At 41.5% G+C, this 23,949-nt stretch overlaps 1 protein-coding gene across 1 annotated transcript in view; it reads left to right on the forward strand.

The window, feature by feature from the left end:
• Nucleotides 1-23,949, forward strand: part of PLXNB1 (plexin B1) — a 3,809,096-nt gene that overhangs the window by 2,182,996 nt on the left and 1,602,151 nt on the right. Inside the window, exon 14 of the mRNA XM_044078026.1 lies at nucleotides 19,997-20,119. Coding sequence (XP_043933961.1) covers nucleotides 19,997-20,119 — 123 coding nt within the window. The remainder of the gene's footprint in view (nucleotides 1-19,996; nucleotides 20,120-23,949) is intronic.

The raw sequence follows: 23,949 nt of genomic DNA on the forward strand, positions 1-23,949 counted from the left end.
AAACCTTTGAAACAGAGCTATGGGTGGAGGGATCTGGATATTATTCCAAGCTTTTCTAAGTGCCCAATAAAGATTTAGGACCTTAGACCCATTTTAAACCTCAGTCTTTGAAGTCAGTCTGTGAAGGAGTCCTTCTGGATTGTCACGCTGCTTCCAGACAAAGAGGTTCAATGTACTCTAGGATCTACAGAATGCTTACCTTCTTATCCAGATACCAGAGTATCCAGAACATTCTTCTTCCTAGTGGGAGCCAGTCATTAGTGGTTCAAAGTATTGCATCTTGCACTTGGTTTTATTGATTCTCCTGTTTGTTCTATAAAGATGTGGTCAGTCATTTAATTTTGACTTGGGATGATTTTATACTTGTTAGAATATGATTGTCTATTAAAATACTCTGTTTGTTCTAATATTTAACTCTCTATTTTGTTTGTGATTGTAATGGTGAGTGAATCATTTTAATGTCACTTAATTTATATTAATGGTGTTTTTCCCCCAATTTGTGTTCATTTTTGTAATACTAGTTTGGAAAAATTGACATTTGAACTAGTTCTTACTAGTTTGGAAAAATACATTTGAATTTAAACTTTACTGCACGTAAGATTTTTTTCCTTGCTGTGTAGCTTCTTAACTTGAGAAAGGTCGTTTAAAGCTTTATGCTGATATTTTCCATATATGGTCAAGATGGATTAATTTTTTAAGGAAGTTAATAGTGGACATTATTTAGGGTAAATTTCTTGCCTCCACCTAATGGGTCCATACTGCTGAGTATGTCAAGAGGATACTGTTAATGTAATTCAGGCTTTTTAGTGCTCTACAATAGTGAGTTCTGAAAGGAGTATTTGCTGCAAATTTAGCCACTTTTTATTATAGCATTGTTCAAGTTTTGATTTTTGCGATGCCTGGAGGTTAGTAAGGATGGGGACTCCTTAAAGTAGTGAAGGTAGGAGGTACGTAGTGGCAAGTGTAGTTTTAGTTGCAGTGGTGAGAGAGTTTTTGGCTCTGTAAATCATCCCTAGTTTTTGGTGAGTTTAATGCAGGTTTGTGTAATCAGGTCTAATTTAAGATCATCCATCATCATCCATAATACTTTGCTATGACAAGTGATTTCAGTGGTTGTATTGTTGAGAGAGAATTTTACATTTTGTTTTTTATGGGGGGGGAGGGGTGGTTAGGGGAAAAAGTAGCCTCTTGATTTTTTTGAGCATGAGTTGGGTTAGTCATGTTTCAGTGGCTGTTTAAGCTTCCCGAGTAATTTTCTTTGAGGTGTGCCAGGTTGTCTGATATGCATATGAGTATGGAGCCATCCCCATATTGTATTAGGAAAGCATGTTGTGCGGATGAGTGGAGAGTGTTGGTGAAAATGTTAGAAGAAGGGACCAAGGATAGAGCCTTGTGGTACACAAGTTGCAAGTGGGAAGTATGGAGAGAGGGAGGAGTGTCATTTTACTGACCGATGCCTATTAGGCAAGTAGCTTTTGAACCATAGAAGGGTGGGCTGAGATGGATCTCTTTAAGGTTAGTGGAATATTTCCTCATGGTTGCTGGAGTTCACTCTCAGGGAAAATGGTTGATACAAATGATAGTCTGCCTGGATCTCTCCAAGTCTCCACTTGCCAGTTTTATACCACATTCCTCTGATGAGCGTGAGCCTGCCTGTCCTAGGGCTGGTGACAGGGAAGGACCTCCATCACTCTGTGTGTCCTGGGGACAGAGACTCAAGACCAAAATGCTTTTATTTCAGTGAATTTGTAAGTACATTTAGTCCCTCCCTAGATTTATTTATTTTATTGTATTTTACATTTGTTGACCAGGCTAGTCTAACTGGATAGATGTCCATTTTCAGTAGAGGCCTGGGGAGATGAGCTTCGAGGAAGTAAAAATATAATCACATTATACAAAGATTAATCTGTATGTTGAACATTGCAGGTAAAAAAACAGGGAATAATCACAGAGGTTGTTTGTTCATAGCATAGTGCTAAATATATAAATACACTTAATACATTACAAATGTAGTTGCAATACAACCTATAACAAGATAGCAGCTGAGTTAGATAATATATTAGTAAACAAGTTGACATAAAGAAGGAAAACAAAAAGTAGGAGCTGTAATAATCAGTATAAGAGTTAGACTAGTCTAAAGAAATTAAGAGGATGCAAGTAAAAAAAAATGTCTAGGTCAGTTATTAAGAAAAGGAACAAGAATACTGAGAAGAAGAGAGTAGGTAGATCCAAGTAAGAAAGGTGGTAGATCAGTCGGGTTTCGTACAGGGGCACAACCAATGTGTTCTGAGAAAGTTTCAGTTTGTTTTTAAAGAGTGATATAGAGGGAACAGAGGAATGTTCGCTATGAAGAAGGATCCATGATTTACCAACAGCATTAGAGAAGAGTCTCCAGCCCTGTTTGACTTACAAATATTTACCAGAAGTCTATGTGATTAACATAAGGTCTTTAGATTGTTGTAGGGGATAATGAGGGTAGATAGTATAGGGGTATTGGTAGGATGGTAAAGGGTTTTGTGGGCAATGGTAAGTTGGTGGAATTTAAGCTGATTTTGTAATCGAGCCATCCTAGTGGGTTCTGAAAGGGTTACCTGTAGCAAATCTTGCTATGATATTGTGGGCATTTTCCATTTTGTTAAGGTTGTTTTTAGAGAGATTAGTGTATATGGGTGAGGCATAGAGAGTAGAAATTAGGTGAGTGTGAGCAAATAGTTATTCTTGCTGCAGGAGAGATAAAGGGTTTGATCCTGTAGAGATAGCCCAATTTTCTATTAACAGAGTTTAAGGTATTATTAATATGGGTGTCAAAGTTAAGGTTGTTATCTATGGTGATACCAAGTAGTTTGGTAATTGGGTCTGGGGATATAGGAGTACTGTTATTGGATGTAACTGTGAAGTCTGTTGGGGGGGGGGACTTACTACAAGTAGGAGTAAAAAGGAGGAGTTTAGTTTTTTTGGGGTTTAGAAGGAGACAGTCGAGTAAACCCTAGTTCAACTGTGTTAAAAACCTTTCGGGTAAGGGAGTGAAGTTCAGATATTGATGTGGCTGAGCATATAAGTGAATCATCTGCATATTGTATGCATGTAGCTTGGGGGATTGCTAGGTGAAGGTCGTTGATAAATATAGAAAATAGGAGAGGTCCTAATATGGACCCTTGGGGGGACCCCTATGTTGATGGGTAGATAGAATGTTATGCCAAAGCACGGCCTGTTGTCTGTTATCCAGATAGGATTGGAACCATTTTATAGCTAATGCACCTAGTGACAGAGATTTGAGGATTTTTATAAGTAACTGGTGATTTACCTTATTGAACGCCTTAGATCTATAAACAGTGCAGAGGAAAGTATATTGAGGTTTCGGTTTTTGTTACAGTGACTGAAGGAAAGGAGGGCAGTAGTAGTGCTGTGGGAAGGTCTGAAACCATGCTGAGAGTTGGAAAGTAAGTTATTTTGGATTAGGTGGTCTAGCAATTGTTTATGGATACATTTTCCATGATCTGTGCTAGGGTAGACAGTAGGGCAATGGGGCGGTTATTGGGGAGTTCAGTGGAGTTTACCTCCCTTATGAAGGGGGATAATATGGGAGACCTTCCATATGCTAGGGATGTGTCCTTCAGTGATTGTTGTATTGATAAGAATAGAAATGGGGTAGGCAGTAGATTTGGCTGCCTTTTGTAGGTATTCGGTGGGTATTTGGTCTGCTGAAGCAGTGCATGGTTAAAGTTTTTGGATGAGGCCAAGAATATATGTAGTTGGGACTGTTTGGAAGAGAAATGGAGGGGGTGGGTTAGTGATATAGTTGGATATAGGTAAGTCCTGAGTGGATAACTGACTGGCAAGGTTTGAATGGCCTCAGTGAAATGGGTATTAACGGCATTAGCAGTCTGCTTGGGATTCTCTTGGTCTGTGCCTTGTGGGTTTGGTGTGATGGATTGACCTGGGTGTAATAATCGATTAATACTTGCCCAGAACTTTTGTGGTTGATTGTGGTGGGTCTGTTGGAATTGTAGGTTGTAGTTTCTTTTGTCAGACAGTACTGCTTTTTTAGTTTTGTTTCTTAGTTGCCTGAAGTTTTGTTGATGATCTGGGTTTTTAGTTGATCAAGATTTATTCCAGTATTTATTTCTGAGTTTGATTTTTTGCCTGGTTTCTTTTGAAAGCTATGGGGCAGACTTAGTTCTCATTCTTAGAGTGCGTTGGGGCATGGTGGTCTAGTATGGCTAAGACGTTAGAGTTAAAGTAATTGACAGCTTCCTCCAGTTGGTGGTATTTTAAGGGAGACCAGTTGCATGCTCTTAGTTCCCTTTGGAAGAGGTCGGGGTTGAAGTTTTTCTTGGTTCTAATTGACCTAGATATGGTTGGGTTAGGTAGATAGGTTTTATGCCTGGTGATGTAGGTTAGTGAGTGGTCACTTACATCATCAGGGAGGGTACCAGATTCATATGTCTGGAGAGGAATATTTATGAGAATCCAGTCTAAGGTACTTTCTTATTAGGCTTGTTTATCCTGGTAGGGGAGGTAATGGTTTGTGAAAAACCAAAACGGTTTATATGGCTTGTAGGGTGGCAACTGTTAAAACATGTCCAATCAATGTTAAAATCACCTAGGATTATGGTTTCTTGAGGCAAATTTCGAGAGAGCCAACAGAGGATATTCTCTATTGTGACAATGTTATTACCAGGAGGAAGATAGGTACGGATAATATAAATGGATTTGAATTTAAGTTGAAGCTTGGTAATAAGAATTTCAGCGTTGGAGACTTGAGGTGGTATATAGTCGAAGGTAGTAATCTGTAGGCCAGATTTAAAAAGGATGGCTACACTGCCACCCTTTTTGGTTGTACGGTCAAGTTGCAAAATATTATAACCGGGTGGTATGACTTCATTGTCTTTAGTTGAAGGTTTTAACCAAATTTATGTTAAAGAATGTCAAAGGAGTAGACTTCTAGGAGAGCATGGAGTTGTGCAACTTTGTTATTAAGGCTACATATGTTGAGATGAGCTAATAAGAGTGAGTTAAGTGATTTAATAAAGGAATGGATAGGATGGGGGTTGGGGTTGTGGAGTTGAGTGGTAGTAGCAGTTATAGGGCCTGGGTTTGGATGAATGTCACCATCTTTCAAAAAGAGGCGTAGTGTTTGAAGTCTAATATTTGCGAACTTACTATATAGAGTTAGAGACTTTCTGGGAGTGGGAGAGTCATATCTAATGTGGATAATCCTATGGAATTTTGCTAGTAGATAGCTAGGTGTGGATGTTATGTTAACATGGTTAGTTAGAATAGGTAAAGAAGAGGAGGTAGATGGTGTGTTGGGGTGGAGAATGTGTGGATATATTGGGTGTTCATAAGATGATAGTAGGTAAGCTACAGTTAGGGGTGGTAGAAGTGTAAGTATGAGTAACCTCTGTAAGAGGATTGAGGAGGATAGCATATGCATCTGGCAGGTTAAGTTGTTAGGTTCTTGTTATAGGTTTGGAGGTATGCTAAGTATAGAAGGAAATAGGTGTAGGGTGTGGTGGGAGAAATTGGAAGAGGTAATTGAAATTAGGGAAATTGGTTTTAACAGCGGGAGGAGCTATGATTAGTGTAAGAGGGAAAGGGTGTGGTTAGATGGTATAAGAGTAGGACCCCTGGGGGTGGGTGGGAATTGGGGGTAGGGGAACTGAGTGAGCCCGCAGGGCGAATGGAGCGGGTAGAGAGAAGTGAAGGAGAATCTGGAGAATAAACTATCAGCAATGCTGATAGCTGAAGGTAAGTAGGTGAGTCAGGAGTGGGAAAGATCAGAAATATATCAGGAGTCTGAGATAAAAAAAAGAATAGGTGAGAGTATACAGTTGAAGTAAAGGGTGAGTGAGAAAAATAAGAGCAGGTCTAGGACCTAAGGGGTATTAGTGTAATTACATAGGAAAAAACAGGGGGATAAGCAGGAGATAAGGGTTGGGATGAGGGTGCCACCTAGTGGGCATATCTAGTATTGCAGGTAAGTATGTAGGGAGCTAGCTGGTTAAGAACCAGGGACGGAGTGATAGCAAGTAAAAGGGGGGGGTTTGTGAAGTACAGGAGGTTAGTTGGATACAGGGTAGATAGGAAGGGGGAGTAAAGGCTGCTGGCTGTTCAGGCTCGTAGCTTACTTTATAACTCCTGAAGCAAGTAGTAGACAGTAGTCCGTTTTACAATCAGGACTTGGTCAACCACATACATAGATGACCACCTTTTTGGAGATAACTTTAGACGTGTAGTACTCTGAACTGATCTGTAGTCATCTTTTCTTACCCCGACCCAAGAATCCTGTTTGAGTATCTGGGGAAAGGAGGAGAAGGAGCAGCTCTGGCTTATCCCACCCAGAAAGCCTGTATTCAAGGATGCTATTCTTTTACCTGACAGCATATTTGGAGATTAGTTCCTCAGCTGCCAGGAAATTGAATCACCCATACAAGTCCCCAGTTAAGCAAAGGGAGATCTTGAGATTTTTAAGTATCCTAGGGACAACTTGTATGTAGTCTGTGCAGTCCAACATGGGTCCAACGTGTCTCAGTAACTTTACTCCCCTTACTGCATGTTAGGAGTCTAAAGCATTGACTAGGTGGGCAAGAGGAAACGTTCTTTTGCTTTTTAGGCTTAGAAACCTCAACAGTTTCTCAACTGTGTAAGTTCTGCTTTTACATAGTGGATCAGACACTGAAAAAGCTTTCAGAGCTTCCTGATTGTAGGAATGTGGAAGAGATGATTAAGAACCTTGTGACTGCTTTTAGAGTGGTTTTCCCATATGTCCTGCCTTGATTTTTGGCTTCCTTGATGCAGTTTGCATGTTTAGGGTGGAGTTGCCCCCATTTTGAAGGGGAGTTTGTTTAGACAGGCTTTCCTGAACATGGTGATGGACTTCCTAAGCATAATCAGGGTTTGATTTATTTAGTGTGTGTCTGTAATTCCCATCCTCATCTCATGCCCCATCAGCTTTTTCCAAGCCTAGGTAATGTCCTAAGAAGATCATTCTTTGCACAACTAGGGTGGCCACAAAGTGTTTGGTAGTCTTGCTTCCCTTTTATGTCAGCTCAGTTACAGATCTGACTAAAGCCGGGATGGTGCTCGAGTTTGTCCTGGCGTGGAGAACCATAGCAAAGGATCAGTGGATGCTCATCTTGGACTACCTTTTAAAGCTGCTAGTTTCACACCTAGAAAGGGATCTGCTCAGGGTGAAGCCATCTCTCCAGAACTTAGATGCTTCTCATTCTTACAGCTGTTTCTCCATTCTCTTATTGGAAACTTGCAGTGCTTTCTCAACTGTGGAGAGGAAGAACTGCTGATCAGTTTTTCTCTTCTTGTTGGTTGCTGTGAGGCAGTTTAGTGGCAAATGAAATTTAGAAGTCAGTAATTACAATTTTCAGACTAGTAGAACTGCAGGTGCAAATAAATACTAAATCATAGATTGTGATATCTCAGTATTTCCCCTACTGTGAGGTAAAGTAGTCAGAGTTAAAGTAGGTGGGGGGGGGGCTCACCCCCTCCTCTGTCAGGGAGTGTGTGCAAGCCCCCTCTCCTCTCCCACATAGACATTTTAAAGGTTCACCATCAGGTTTCAGGATTCACTTTTTTCTCTTTTTTTTTAATTACTTTTATTTTTCAAAGCGTCACTAGCAGTATTGTCTCACAGTTCTGATCTGTAGCTGTGACAATTTAAGCTATGTACCCACTCAGTAATCTTGATTCCCCTTCCTCCTGATTCTCCTGTCAGTTTGTCTTACATGTTAAGCTGTTTTCACTGGTATTCTTTGGTGTATTCTTTAGTGGGTGGAGACATTTTTATTGTCTTTTGAACCCCCATCCCCCCTCTTGATGTTTCTTCCTCATTAAAGTAGTACGTGATTCTGCCATTTGATTGGAGACGGTGTCCAGGTGGGAAGTGTGTTCTCATTTTTCTTATCTACTCAGGCAGTTCTGTTATGTATTAAATAGTTCCTGCATCCCTTCATTCTCCAGTTAAATGTTTAATTTTCTTCAGTGTTGAGAGTTGTTTATTTTTTGGGTGGAATGGGGTAGTTACTGGAGTGGCGCTACTTGTAGTATTTTGGGCATTGGCGAGATTTAGAACTGTTTCAGTAAAGAATTTGTTAAATTGTGTGGGAATGTTGTCATGGTTGTTAGCACAGGGGTTGGAGTGGTGGCTTTCCCTGGGTGCATTATACCTTTAATTGTGGCCCAAAATTTTTTTAAGATTATGAACATATTTTTCCTGCATTTTTTTAATAGTAAGTTTTGTCAAGTTTAATTTGTTTTTTGGCTTTATTGCTGAGTTCTAAATAGTTTTGCCTCAAGGTAGTGGATTTATTTTTCTGAAATTGTATCCAGCCCTTGTCCCTCTCTTTCATTGTTGTTTTAGTATCTTTTGTGAGCCATGGGGCATAGTTAGCTTTAATTTTTATGGTTCTGGTGGGAGCATGACAATTTAAGATTTTAGGAAGGTTGAGTTAAAGTACTGCACTGCTTCATACAAGAAGGTCTTTTTAGGGGAGTCCAGTTACAGGTCTTTAGTGCATTGATGAAGTCAGTAGCTGAAAATTTTTTTTTATTACATACTGTTCTGAGGATGGGTTGGCTGATGTGATTGAGTCTGTTCCTAATTAGGTAGGTTGATTGATGGTCACTTAGACCATCAGGAAGGCACCCAAATTGTTGTGCAAAAGTGGGGTCAGATAACAGAATCCAGTCCAATATGGATTCATACTTAGATTATTGTCTATTCTAGTGGGGGTAGATATGATTTGGGTGTACTCATGGAGGTTAATGTTGGTAGAGGGTTCAAGGTTTTGTTTACTTTCTTGTTGGTTTGTGCTATATGGATATTGAATTTTAAATTGTTGTCAATTTCTACATACAGCAGTAGGGTGTGGGTAGTTGGAGTGATTTGAATGTTCTCTTTAAGAGTTAATAGTGAAACTATTGTCTAGAGTAGGTCATCTACCTGGGCTGAAGAGAATTAGTTTATTTTTTGGGGGTTTAGAATAAGTTTAATGTTAGTGAACCATGTTAAGGCAAGAGTAAAGTTATCTTGGGTTAGGGTTTTTAGTTCATTTAGGGTTGTATCATCTGCGTGTTGAACTACTGAGGCAGTGATTGAGGAAGATGAGATTTGGTTTGTAAATAGAGAGAACAACAATGGCCCAGGGATGGACCCTTGAGGGACTCCTATGGATACTGGCAAGAGGGAGGACAACCGGTCCTGCCATAGGACCCCTTGTTGTTGGTCTGATAAGTAGCTGTTGAACCATGATATGGAGGAGGAGCTTAAGTTTAGGGTAGGTAGAGTTTCAAGAAGCATACTGTGGTTTACCTTGTCAGAGGCTTTAGATAAGTCTAAAAATAAAGCAGATAGAATAATCCCGTTTCTATGTTGGTTAACTATGTTGGTAAATGATGATAGTGCGGTAGTGGTGCTATGGGAAAGTCTAAAACCATGCTGAGTTTCGGAGAGTAGGTTGTTTTCTTGAATGTATTGCATTAGTTGGATATGGACAAATCTTTCTAAGATTTTGGTTAAAGGTGATAGGATTGCGACTGGGCGATGGTTGGTGAGTTCTAAGGAGTTACGGTCTTTGTGTAGTGGAATATGTGACATTTTCCATGACACTGGTACCTTACATTCTGACAGTGATCTATTTATGAGAATGGACACTGGATAGGCTATAGCCTCTGCCGCTATCTGAAGGAAATCAGCTGCTAATGTGGTAGGTTTGAGTTTCGGTAAGGAGCCATCTACTTCGTGGGTGTAAGCTGAGAGTTGTTTATTTTTTGGGTGGGATGGGGTAGTTACTGGAGTGGCGCTACTTGTAGTATTTTGGGCATTGGCGAGATTTAGAACTGTTTCAGTAAAGAATTTGTTAAATTGTGTGGGAATGTTGTCATGGTTGTTAGCACAGGGGTTGGAGTGGTGGCTTTCCCTGGGTGCATTATACCTTTAATTGTGGCCCAAATTTTTTTTTAAGATTATGAACATATTTTTCCTGCATTTTTTTAATAGTAAGTTTTGTCAAGTTTAATTTGTTTTTTGGCTTTATTGCTGAGTTCTAAATAGTTTTGCCTCAAGGTAGTGGATTTATTTTTCTGAAATTGTATCCAGCCCTTGTCCCTCTCTTTCATTGTTGTTTTAGTATCTTTTGTGAGCCATGGGGCATAGTTAGCTTTAATTTTTATGGTTCTGGTGGGAGCATGACAATTTAAGTTTTTAGGAAGGTTGAGTTAAAGTACTGCACTGCTTCATATAAGAAGGTCTTTTTAGGGGAGTCCAGTTACAGGTCTTTAGTGCATTGATGAAGTCAGTAGCTGAAATTTTTTTTTTATTACATACTGTTCTGAGGATGGGTTGGCTGATGTGATTGAGTCTGTTCCTAATTAGGTAGGTTGATTGATGGTCACTTAGACCATCAGGAAGGCACCCAAATTGTTGTGCAAAAGTGGGGTCAGATAACAGAATCCAGTCCAATATGGATTCATACTTGGATTTTTGTCTATTCTAGTGGGGGTAGATATGATTTGGGTGTACTCATGGAGGTTAATGTTGGTAGAGGGATTGTGGCTGGAGCAGTTAAGCTAGTCAATATTGAAGTCACCGAATAGTACAGTTTCTTGTGGGAGGGAGTTTGACATCCAACATAGCATGCTTTCCATTGTAGTAATCTTATTACCTGGTGGGATGTAGCAGCCTGCAATTGTGTTTGTTGGAGTTTAGTTTTAGTTTGGCTAGGATATGTTCTACACCTTTAACCTCTTGGGTGTTGCAATCAGTTTGTTTTAAGGTGAGATGATTTTGGAATAATATTGCTACGCCCTCCTCCCTTTTCTCTAATCTATCTGCATATGCGATTATAGCCAGGGGCTGCAATCTCGTTACTGTGGTGTTTTGGTTTCAGGCATGTTTCCGTTAACACAGCTATCTGTGGTTTGTATACAGCTAGTAGGGCATGAAGGTTTTGAATTTTAAGTATACGTCTTGCATTTATGTTTAAGAAGAGGAGAGATGAGTTTAGGTCTATGATGTAAGGGATTTAGTTGATTTGAATTTGAATTGGTTGTTGTAATTGGTCCTGGGTTAGGGTGTATGTTGCCACAGCAGGTGAGTTTATGGAGTAGGTATAGATAGAGTTTGGTTAGTCTATGTATAATTCTAGTTTGTCTTGGAGAAGAGTGAGGGTAGGTTTTGACTGTGAGCTTAATTGTATACATTAAAGAATCTTAGGGATGAAGGAAGGTTGCATGGCGGTATAGGGAAGTTTTGTTTTATGTGATTGGCTGCTGTTGCAGTTTGCCATGGGGGTGGGGTGCTGATATTAATTTTAGTGTGGTAAGAGGAGAGGCTGAAAGCAGGAGTAGAGTAAGGATTGTTAATAGGAAGAGTAATGCTTTTAGTAATTGGGATTGTTGTGTGTAGTTCATTTTCTTTAGTTGTAGAAGGAGTGGGGTGTGGCTAAGGCTAATAGTTTAGACTATATGGGTTGGGAGTAGTACTAGATGAATGGTAATTAGGGTGTGATGAAATGTGTTGCTATGGGGAGAAGTAGTTGCGATGTGATAGGTTAACTGGGATTTGATGGAGGGTGGGGTCTGTAGTTATAAATCTAAATGTTGTAGAGGTGAAAAGGAATGGGGGTGTAGGGTAGGGGAGTGGAGTGAATGGAGCGGGTTGAGCCAGTAGTCCAAGACACTGGAGTGCTCAAGAGACTTATCAGTAGGTATGTGACAACCAGCCTACTGCTGCAATGCTATAGCCTGTATAGGTAAAAGTAAGGGATTTAGCAGCTATAAAAACTGCCAGAAATACTATTTCTAAGCTTGTGTTAGTATGTACAGTTGCAGTGTTTAATTTTCTATATCAGGGAGCTAGTCTAAGGTCAAGAAGGGTGGGATGAGGTAAAAAGTACACTTTAGAGATGGGAAGTACAAATAGCAAGTTAACACATATGGGGGTTTGGGGGATGCTTGCCACTTATCCGTAGTGCAGAGCTTGACCACGCTAAAGTCGATCTGCAATAGTTAACAGTAGTGTTCTCTCTAACATAAAGTAAACAGAGATTTTGTATTTAAACATACATGCACTGTTTCAGTCTTAGACTCTTCTTGCATGGTCCAATGTTTTGCTAGGCAGCTCCTTATCTTTTTTTTTATTATTATTTGGTGGGAGGGGAGTGTCTCTTTTTCTAAGAAGATAGGTCCCAAGTAGTCTGGAGGAGGGAAAAGTATAAGTTAGGATTTAGACTTAGAGTGTATGCTTATAGCTAGGACAGATTATTGCAGATCTAGGACTGATGCATTGCAGAAAATTCTCTCTCTTTGATGCACGCATGCACGCACACTGTCTCTCTTTCTCTCTCTCACTCACTGGCAGTTTTGGAGGCTACCCAGTTCACTTTCAGACTACATTGTTGCATTTTCTTAAAAAAGAGGCAGTAAGGCTATTTAGTTTTGGTTTGCATTTATCAGAACATTTTACCTTCTCTCTATCCCTGCCGCTGCCTTAAACATTTTCACTTGTCCTATTCCCTTTTAAAAGCCTCTGAATTCTGTCTCCACCACTCATTCGGGTAACCCATTCCATGGGTCTGGCGATATCGCTGTGAAAAAGTATTTTTCAGAGATCCAGGGAATTGCAAGTCCCTGAAATATGCTGTCTGTGTTCACTGTTTCTCCCTTTTACTGTTTAAAATGACCTATTCGCGTCATCTTGACATGCTCATGTGAATTAGTATCTTACCCTGTCTGGATTCAGTGGAGACAATTTCTAGCTTCTGTAGTTTTTGGTTTTAAACATCCTTGTCTGTCCTACAGATGTTTGTGGTAGTTTTCCTCTGAATTCCTTCTAGCAGCCTTATGTCATTTCCTTATATGGACTCCAGAGCACCTATGGCATTTCTTTAGGATGTGAGAGGAAGCTGAATACCTAACAAAAACCCATGCAATTGACACTCAAGGTATCTGAGCTGTGCACTGCAATATGTAGTTATTTTCTTCCATTTTTTTTAATTTCTACTCTGTCTGATTCTACTACTAAATGTGTCCACCAATACAGTGCCATTTTTGACTCTGAATGCAGATTTGTTCTCAGTTTACACCTGCCTGGTAAATATGAACACTTTTGTACAAATCAGTTTTCCCTCCATGCTTTCATGGAACTGATTGCTGTGCTGTTTGCAGTGAACAGTGGCTTACTGAACTTCTCTCATTTGAAATCCTTTCTGAAACACTTCTGTAAGGTTAGGCTTGTGTTTAACACAAGTTATTGACAGGATACATGGTTATTCACTACATCTATCAATTTTGTAATACCACACCTAATCTGTTACAGGGTTATAGTAGTGAAATAGCTTATACTAGAAGCCACTGGGTGCCAAGCATTGACACTTACTGTGGGCAGAGTGCTGGCTTGTTGCAGAATGTACCCATAGTCATGCGTATGTGCATGCAGTTTAGATCACTAGCTGTTCTGCTGCGTTACTTTTTGAGGTTGGAGGAAGCCAGAGTACTCAAAGGAAATACCCTTGTGATCATCACTGGGAGAATACAGACTCCACGCAGCCTTGCTGTTTATCATATTACAAATATTAATTTCTTTGTGAAAGTGGCATCTCCACTTATGTTTTGCATCCTTTCTGCATAATCTGATTAAGAATAAAAATGTGTGTGCGCAAAATGGTTCCAGAGGATTTAATTTTACCTTCATTGTGTTTCAGAATCATTAGCCTTATTTTAGTGCTACTGTGAATAGTCAACTTGCACGGGTAATTTCCGTGCTGAATATTTCATGCATGTCTTTTAAAAATGCTCATGCAGTTTGTCTCTGTTCTATTTACTGTTTTGTTAAAACATTATGTAGTCCTATCTCGCTGTAATTCTTGCTGGATGGGTTCGGAGCCGATATTCGACTCCGACTCGACCGATACTAAGCTCGAGAGCTTTTACTGGCTCAAGGCTAGCCCCTATCCCATGGTGCCTCACGGCAAATCCCCAGATCTCGTTTGCTGCAAAAGCTTTCAGGTTGTGTCTTACTGGCTCGTTGGCCAAGTAAAACTATTTTTGCTATATTTAGTCTTTTCCTACTTTTTCTATTATATTTGCATATAAATAGTTTCTTGTCTCTTATGTGACTGTTTTTTGAAAGTTCTTCAACCCCTATTCCCCCCCCTTAGGACTGTATGGCCCGTTTAAGTTAGAGGGTGGGTGTGGGTGTGTGTGTGTGTGTGTGTGTGTGTGTGACTTCATTTTTTTTTTTTTTTTTTTTTTTATCTTCTTCTCTTCTCACTTATTATTGTAGTTAATACCTTTAGTATTATCTAATTTGTCTTTCATTTCTAGAAATGTCAAAAGATAAAGGTAAGGAGCATAAGGATCATCGCCCTTCAGGGTTCAAAAAGTGTGATAGGTGTGCGCAGAAAATGTGTCTTACAGCCACACCAGTTGCATGTATTGCCTTAGTGAAGCTCATTTGCAGGAACCCTGCACCTTTTGTCACGCATTTGGCACTAGAGTTTTAAATGAGAGAAAGAGGAAACTCCTTGACAAGGGTCTCATGACCAGTTCCCAAATTCTCTAAAAGAAAGTCATCGGCCCTGGCTTTGGAGCTGACAAAAATGACTAAAGCATCTAAGCCAGGAAGTTCCGGTTCCAACTCAGCTTCATCTATTTCGTGCCATCGATTTCACTGGCTCCGAAACCATCTTCAGTACTGAAAATTTTGCCTAACATCGAGGCTGTATCTCCTACATTGAGATCTCCTATTTTAGAGAGAAAGTTTCCTTCTGTCTCCACCAGATCCTCCAGGACCCTATCAGATGAGGACATCGAGAGGGTGGTGAAGAGATTGCTTTTGGATCCAGCTCTGGCAAGAAAATTGGCCCCTCAAGACCCAAAGTTCTCGGAGCCCACCCCCTTACTGACAACTGTTCCTCCTCTGACTGCTTCGCTCTTGGAGCCTTTTACTTCAGGTTCCTCTGTGTTGGACCCTTTGCTCTGGGGATTCAACTTGTTTCCTTGGCGCCAATTACTCTATCCTTGATGGCTCAGTCTGGAGCCGAGGGTTCTGGGACTGGAGCTGAGGGTTCTGGGAGCCGACTCCGAGGGGGACAGTCACCCTGGGTTCTCGTCGGAACCGACCCTCCCTCTCGGAGCTTCTGCTCGACTCAGCTCGGCTCCCACATCTGCTTAGGAGTCGTTCCCTCTTGCTAGGAGTTGACCATCCACCCCCTTGGAGAGGGGGGGGGGTGAGGCATTCGAAGCTATAGAAAAGGCTTTATTCTCTGCCAAAGCCATTCCATTGGAACCTGTGTCCCACCAGCAGCAGGCAGCAACCTCTTCCCCATGCCACCCCCACAGCGTAGAGAACCAGAGGCCCAAGTAGCCCCTATTGCAGGTATCCCCTCTTACGAGACCTCCCCAGATTCTCACTGGAGAGCTCCCTCGGAAGAGGCTGTGTAAGAGGAAATATGTTGGCTCACCTGAGTCTGTCACGTCAGACACTGATTTAGAGGAATCAGAAGGGTCCCCTAGATCCCCCTCTGAGGAGGTCTCTTTTTCTGACATCCTAGAAATCCTTAGACAGAGGAGTGATTGGAAGACTTTTAACCCTACTGAGGATGAATCAGTGTATCTTGAGGCCTTTGGTTCCCGACCTTCCACCTCCTGGGTGCCGCCACCTTATGACCAACTTTTGGGGGTCATATCGCGGAAAGCATGGTCCTCTCAAGATTCACTGGAAGCCGTCCTGAGGAGGCCAAATAAGTTTGACAGCACCTGAGGACATGTCTTTCCTTAGTGAGGGAGTTCCAGTTGATGCTATGGTGGTAGCAGCAGCCACCAAGAAGGAGTTGTCTGAGACATCTAATATCCATCCTTCTAACAAGGTGTCCAGGACGAGGGATACGTACGGGAAGCGTACTTTTTCTTCAGCGGCATTTACACTAAGATCGTTGAATTACCTGACTCATTTTACTCGTCTTCAGAAGGATCTCCTGAAAGAGTTAGGAGACACCCTCCAGGGTTCAGTAGCCCTGGGTTCCATGGATAAGGTTTCTACGCAGCTCTCCACCCTTACTTCCATAGCGAACTCCTCCATGAGGCTGATCTCATATGCGGCAGATGGAGCGAGTAGGGCAGCCGCAGTAGGAATATCCCTCAGGAGACATTTGTGGATGCATCTTTAATTTTACAGAATTCTTCAAGTCTTCCGTCACTAACGTTCCCTTTGGTTCATCTCTTTTTGGACCCCAAGTGAAAGAGACTGACTAGGTGTGAGCAGGAAGGGAAAACCTTATCTGCCATTGGAGTCATTTTCTCTCTCCCGTTCATACCCTATCCCGAGGGTAATACAGGAGGGAAAATGTGGTTTCGCAAATCCCGAAAAGGTTTCCCTCGGGCAGAAGGTCAACCATCCCCCAGAGGCAGAGGGGGAAGATATAATGGAAAACACCACCCTCGCGGCAGAGGAGGTCCGCAACATCCGTCAAGGAGACAGAGAAGCGTTCTCTGATCTTCCCTTTCATCGACCCTGAAGGATTGCCCCACTTTCCATCTCTGGATGCAGTCGGGGGTCGTCTATCGCTGTACCCAAGCACCTGGCTAACTATCACTCAAGATCTTTGGGTATACACAATAATATCCAGAGGTTACCTGATTCCCTTTATTTCCGAACCCCCAACAAACCGGTCTCCACCAGACGTACCACCCATCCAACTAGACCGTGCAACATCAGAGGTCATCTCGTTGCTGCCAAAAAGTAATCCAAGAAGTCCCCGCAGAGCAAGTAGGATCTGGAACTTGCTTTCGGTTCTTTTTAGTTCCAAAAAAGACAGGAGACTGGAGATCAATTCTAGATCTCAGCAGGCTCAACAAGCATGTAAGGAAATTGAATTTCCAAATAGTCACTCTGCAGTCGATATTTCCCTTTATCAGGAAAGACAACTGGATGTGCTCAATCAATCTCCGGGATGCATACTACCACATCAAAATGGACAGGCGCTCCAGGAGACACTTATGCTTCCGGCTGGGAGCCAGTCATTTTCATTTCGAAACACTGCCCATTGGCCTAACTACAGCCCCCAGAGTGTTTACCAAATGCATGGCAGTGGTAACGGCTCACCTGAGACGCCAAGGATTCCAGGTGTTTCTGTACCTAGATGACTGGCTCCTCACTGCTACCACCAAGCATCAACTCATAGGGACCAGGGTGGAGTTTCTATCCTTGTGCGCCAGTCTAGGCATCACTGTCAGCCTACAAAAGTCAGTCTCATCTCCCTCGCAGCACATTGTATATTTAGGCTCAGAAATAGACACAACCGCCATGTCAGTAAGGCTAACACAGGACAGAGTGGAGTCTCTACGCAGTCAAGTCAGAGCCTTGCTAAACAAACAGAGTTCAGGCTAAAGTAGTCCTTCAAGTCCTAGGGACTATGGCGTCCGCCATCCTATTAGTTCCTCTTGCTTACCTAGACATGAGGATTCTCCAGTGGCTGCTATTTGCACAATGGTCGATGCAACACCTTCCATGGTCTCACCAGATATTGATACGCATGCAGAAAGGATCTGACATAGTGGTTACACACAAAACAACTTATCCTAGGTCGTCCACTTGTTCCTTCCCAAGAGAAAGCAGTTTTGACCATGGATGCTTCCCAGGTAGAGTGGGGGGGGGGCATTATCTGGGAATGACAGTCCATGGTACTTGGCAGAACCACTAGAACCACTTGCACATCAATGTTCTGGAGATGAGAGCGGTGCTGTATGCGTTGCAAGCACTTCACAGCTCCCTTCCCACCGGGACGATTGCGATTCAGTCAGCCAACATGTCTGTCGTGTGGTACATAAGCAAGGGGGAGCCAAGTCTTCCCCTATTTGCCGAGAGGCCTTAAGAGTTTGGAAATGGGCGATGGATACTCAACGCTTCCTGATAGCAACGCATATCCCGGGGAAATCTAACGTAATAGCAGACAAACTCAACCGAGCAATTCTGATGCCTCATGAGTGGTCCCTGAATCCTATGGTTGCGAAGGTGATCTTTCACTGATGGGGCTAGCCTTGCTGCGATTTGTCACTCACCTGAACACCAAATGCAGCAGCTACTTTGCCATCATTCCCCATCCGTGCATGTCACCCAGGGATGCTCTAGTTCACGATTGGCCCCTGGGACTTCTTTATGCCTTTCCTGCTTTTCCACTCATCCCCAGAGTAATACAGAAAGCAAGAAAGTTGTGGAGTTCCTTGATCCTCATTGCTCCTTACTGGCCTCAACAAGTTTGGTTTCCCTTTCTGTGGCCCTACCTCTTGGAGGAACCATGGATTCTGGAACCATCTCCAGATCTCCTGATTCATCAGTTGGGACAGTTCCACCTCTCCATCCACACTCTCAAATTGACAGCATGGCTGCTCCAGTTCCACGAATAGCCAGGTGTATTCCTCTATCCCCTGCGGTCAAACACATTCTAATATCATCCCATAAACCTTTCACTCAGAAACTATATTCCAGCAAATGGAAAAGGTTTTCCCTTTGGGCTACGAATCAGGGCTTAGATCCATATACGGCTCCTGTAGAATCTATTTTATCCTTCTTAGCATCAGTTTTTCATGAAGAAGTGGCAGCCGCTGCAGTTAGTTCAATTAGCTGCTATTTCCAATGTGGCTTCATGGGAAACCCAATCATGCAGCACTCCTTGTGTAAAACTTTCTTAAAAGGAGTTCTTCTCAGGTCCCCAATAAATCAACCATTAGACCCTGGGACTTAAACTTAGTCCTCTCATCTTTGATGTCTGAACTGCAAGCTCTACCTATATTGAACTCCTTACATTATTTTTCACAAGGATAGTCTCTCTCTCTCTCTCTCTCTCTCTCTCTCAGGACAAACCCTTCCTTTCTTCCCAAAGTATGCTCAGAGCACAATCTGAATACTACTATTGAGCTACCTGTGTTTTTTCCAAACCACTCTAATACATCAGAGTATAGACTACACCAGCTAGGTGTTCACAGAATACTCAGGTTTTATCTACATAGGACTAAAGAATTCAGAAAATCCGATCAACTTTTTGTTTCCTTTTCTGACAAAAAGAAAGGCTTGCCTATTTCTAAGATTACTCTTTCAAAATGGCTTTCGGGTTGCATATCTTTTGCTTATCAACAAGCTGGTAAACAATTACCTGTCAAAGTTAAATGTCACTCTACTAGGGTTGTAGCTACTTCATGTGCCTTTAGATCTAGGTTCCCAATTGATACTATTTGTGCAGCAGCAACTTGGGCAAGATCAGATACGTTTTCACTCATTACAAATTGGATTTGGCCTCCCAGGATAGGTCTTCCTTTGGGTCCACTGTGCTGAAGAGTCTCTTCACTTGAGCCACCCGGATTATAGGTGCTAGGGATGCTGTCTCATCCAGCAAGAATTGCAGCGAGATAGGACTACATAACATAAAGAAGTTATGTTACCATAACGTTCCATGTTTGTAGTCCATCTTGCCTATATTCTTGCGTCCCTCATTGCAACCCCCCTTCCTGTTTCTGAGGGATCTGGCGGGCTATTCTGGTGCTGCCTGACATGTTTCTTTTTTGTTGTCCACCTGGAATGGATTATATTTCTAAATCCTTTGCTGTATTTATACAGCTCTTGTACTGCTCTTACCTGATAGGTATTTATTGCTTTTTTGCAAACTAGATCTGGGGATTTGCCATGAGGCACCATGGGATTAGGGGCTAGCATCGAGCCAGTAGAAGCTCTCGAGCTTTATTATCGGCCGAGTCTGAGCCGAATATCAGCTCCGAACCCATCCAGCAAGAATATTGGCGAGATGGACTACAAACATGGAACCTTGTGGTAAGTACATAACTTCTTTTTATATATTATACTGGCACTTTTTTTTGCATTGTGTCTATAGACCTAGCATGTTGTTTTGACTTGCCGGACTGTTATATTAACTGTTTTGACTCTCTCTTGCATTTTGTTATCATACTGTCTCTTTTTATAATATTTCAGGATATAGGCTCTGACTACCAGTGTGTGCTGGTCTTGGAGGGTAGATTGCTGGTGGAGAATGCAGCTGTTGAGGTGGATGACACTGACCCAACTTTGTATTACATTACCTGCCATCTGCAACAGGTAGAGTATCAGATCACACTGCATTTAATGCCTTTAGTCTGTTTCAGGAGTTGCTCCAAAATAATTTTGGTGGCTTAACAATCTAAAACTTGGGCCTGTATTAGTTTCATTTTGCAGAATTTTGCTTTCTTTCTTCTTTTGCAGTTCTGTTAAATTGTAGGTAATAGAACAGTTATGTCACAAAGTCTGAAAATAGACATCTTAAAAGGAGGGTGTTCATCTCCATTTCTAGCTGTTGGGATTTGACTTTTCAGCCCTGCCCAGAATGGCTGGAATCCTGCTTCATAGTAATTGCATCCTGTTGGGAACCAGCAGGGTCGCACCTATGAGGCATACAGATATCTAAGGGACTTGTAAATGTATATGCCTATGCCTGTATAAGCAACATGCTGCAGTGTAATGATAGCAGTACGGTGGATATAAAAAGTGTACACACCCCTGTTAAAATGCCAGGTTTTTGTGATATAAAAAAGTGAGACCGCAATAAATCCTTTCAAAACTTTTCCCACCGTTAATGTGACCCATAACTAGTACAATTCAATTGAAAAAACAATCTGTTGGGGAAAAATATAAAAAACTTACAATACGCTGGTTGCATAAGTGTGCACACCTTTAAACTAATACTTTGTTGTGTGTGCATACCCTTAAACTAATACTTTGTTGAAGCACCTTTTGATTTAATTACAGCACTCAGTCTTCTTGGGTACACATCTGCCATCAATTAGAGACTCTGATTAACCCCAAATAAAGTTCAGCTGTCCTAGTAGGATTTTCCTGACACTTAGTTGCCTGTTACAGCAAAAGCCATGGTTCGTAGAGAGCTTGCAAAGTATTAAAGGGATCTCATTGTTGAAGGGTATCAGTCAGGAGAAGGGTACAAAAATATGTCCACAGCATTGGCTATACCATGGAATGCAGTGAAGACCATCATCAGAAAGTGGAGAAAATATGGGACAACAGTAACGTTGCAAAGAACTGGACGTCCCTCCAAAATTGATGACTGGACGAAACCTGGTGAGGGAGGCTGCCAAGAGGACCTACAGCGATATTGAAGGAGCTGCAGGTATTTCTGGCAAGTACTGGTTGTGTACTACATATGACAACAGACCCCTGTATTCTCCATATGTCTGGACTATGGGGTAGGGTTGCAAGATGGAAGCCTTTTCTTACACAGAAAAACATCCAGGCCCAGCTAAAATTTGTAAAACCATACATTAAGTCTTCCAAAAGCATGTGGGAAAATGTGTTGTGGTCCGATGAGACCAAGGTTGAACTTTCTGGCCACAATTCCAAAAGGTATGTTTGGCACAAAAACACTTCGCATCACCTAAAGAACATCATCCCCACGGTGAAGCATGGCGGTGGCAGTATCATGCTTTGGGGTTGCTTTTCTTCAGCTGGAACTTTGGCTTTGGTCAAGGTGGAGGGAATTATGAACAGTTCCAAGTACCAGTCACTTTTGGCCCAAAACCTTCAGGCATCTGCTAGAAAGCTGAAAATGAATTTCACCTTTCAACATGACAATGACCCCCAAGCATACATCCAAATCAACAAAAGAATGGCTTCACCAGACAAAAATTAAAGTTTTGGAATGGCCCAGACAGAGCCCAGACCGGAATTCAATAGAAAATCTGTGGAGTGGCCTTTGGAGGGCTGTGCACATTAAATGCCCTCGCAATCTGACAGATTTGGAGTGCTTTTGCAAGGAAGAGTGGGCAAATATTGCCAACTCAAGATGTGCTATGCTAATAGACCCCTACCCAAAAAGACTGAGTGCTGTAATTAAATCAAGAGGTGCTTCAACAAAGTATTAGTTTAAGGGTGTGCACACACAACAAAATATTAGTTTAAGGGTGTGCACACTTATGTAACCAGCATATTGTACGTTTTTTTATTTTTTATATTTTTCCCTTAACAGATTTGTTTGTTTTTCAGTTTAATTGTACAGGTTATAGGTCACATTAAAGACGGGAAAAGTTTTGAAATCATTTATTGTGGTCTCATTTTTTTATATCTCAAAAACCTGGCATTTTAAGAGGGGTGTGTACACATTTTATATCCACTGTATGTTCTTATTTCAGTTAGACAACCTATTAAAAACACCACTGGCGCAATTCTATAGCTGGCCTGACCTACCCTACTTCCAGTGAGGGTAATCATTTCTCTGGCAGGCAAGAAAGCTGATATTTTCAGGCAACGCTCTTGATGACAGGTCCCATGGGTATTGCTCCACTACAGGTGAAAAGGGAAACTAATAGTTTTTTTTTTTTTTTTTTTTTTTTTGTTGGGGGGCGAGGTGGAGCCAGAGGTCAGCAGTGGTAATGGAAAGGGAAAAAAAATGTGAAATTGCCCAGCTGTGTAATTTAGGGGGATGAAGACCTAAGTGCAACCCGTATGACCCCTGGTTCATGTAGTGGCTTGGTCACTGGAGGAGCTAGGCAAAAAACACATTTGCTTTTTGAGCAGGTTTGCACCTGATCTAGCAGGAGTTTGCATGAAAACACTAGCTGTAAATGTGAGTGGATGGGCAGGGACGTGGGTTTGGTGCTGCCAAGGCAATGATGCATACTGTCAACTGTACATATTTTCGCATAATGTCCAGATTTTTGCCTCCTATTTTGGCCCATTTTTCATAAAATTGTTTTCTTCAGGCAAATTAATGGCAATTCATTAAATTGAAGTTCGAAAATAATGACAGACATTTGAGTTTCATTCATAGCCTTCCAAAAATTCATGCTAATACAAAACCTGTTCTATCAACTTTCTGATTTTCTACGAGCAGTATTTAAAAAATGTTCCTATTTTTGGGCCTTTGTCCCACTTTAATTTATGGCTTTGTCCAGATTTCTTGCTGTAAGAGGTTGAGAGGTATGCAGTGATGGTAACCCTGGTCTGGCTGTGGGAATGCATAAATGCGAATAGAGGGGCATTTTGTTTCTCTCATGTATGTACATTTATATGAGATTACAAGGAATACAAAATATAAATAACTGTATTTTATGTATATGCCAGTTCTGGTGTTAAATATGAAGCTTTTTCCCTGGGCCTCCACTGTAAAAGCATTTTATCCCAGTTGGACTTTCCTGGTAAACAAATACAAATAGTAAATAAATCTTGAGATCACCAACACATGGTCTCATGCTGTTATGGCCACTGTGAAGCTGCAAGCCTCTGTTTGACCGGGAACATTTGGCTGACTGGAACAACCCCCATCCCTAGGATGCGAGAGCAAGTAGAAGCTGCTCACTCCAATCCTTTTCTACTTGGCTTTTCCAGCATCCGAGTTGCTTATAGATCTTCAGTCAGTTTGGTCATAGTTAAGGCTTTAAGCTGAGACAGCCATCTTTGTTTTCTTTCTGAAACCATTTGTTTATCATTTTGTATTATGAAATCTGTTTCTTTCACTTGAGGATCCTGCTGTATTGGCTAAGCAGAATTTATTTAATTTTTAGTAGATTTTTAACTGGTACTGTTACTTTTAATGGTGTTGGACTTTTTAGAAAGCAACATCCTTTCAAAGCTGTCACCTCAAATGTCTTTTTTTTTTACTTGTTCCTGTTAACTGAAGAAAAACTAAACTGACTTCAGATAGAGGTTTTTGTTTTACAAGGCTATTTCGTCACTGCCACTTAACAGGGATGGCCTTAGACCATTTGGACCAGTTTAGCCCGGTAGGGCCCTGCTGCCTCGGGGCACCACACTAGGCCATGATAGGGTCATTATGCCTTACATGACCCAGAGTTACCCGAGACATGTTACAGCAAAGTGCAAGGAATTTTCCTATAAGTAGTCCTACTTCCACAGTATTTAGTAATCTCTTGAGTGAACTA

This window comes from Protopterus annectens, chromosome 7.part0 (genome assembly GCF_019279795.1).
Source record: "Protopterus annectens isolate FY-2018-M chromosome 7.part0, PAN1.0, whole genome shotgun sequence".
NCBI classification, from domain to species: domain Eukaryota; kingdom Metazoa; phylum Chordata; order Ceratodontiformes; family Protopteridae; genus Protopterus; species Protopterus annectens.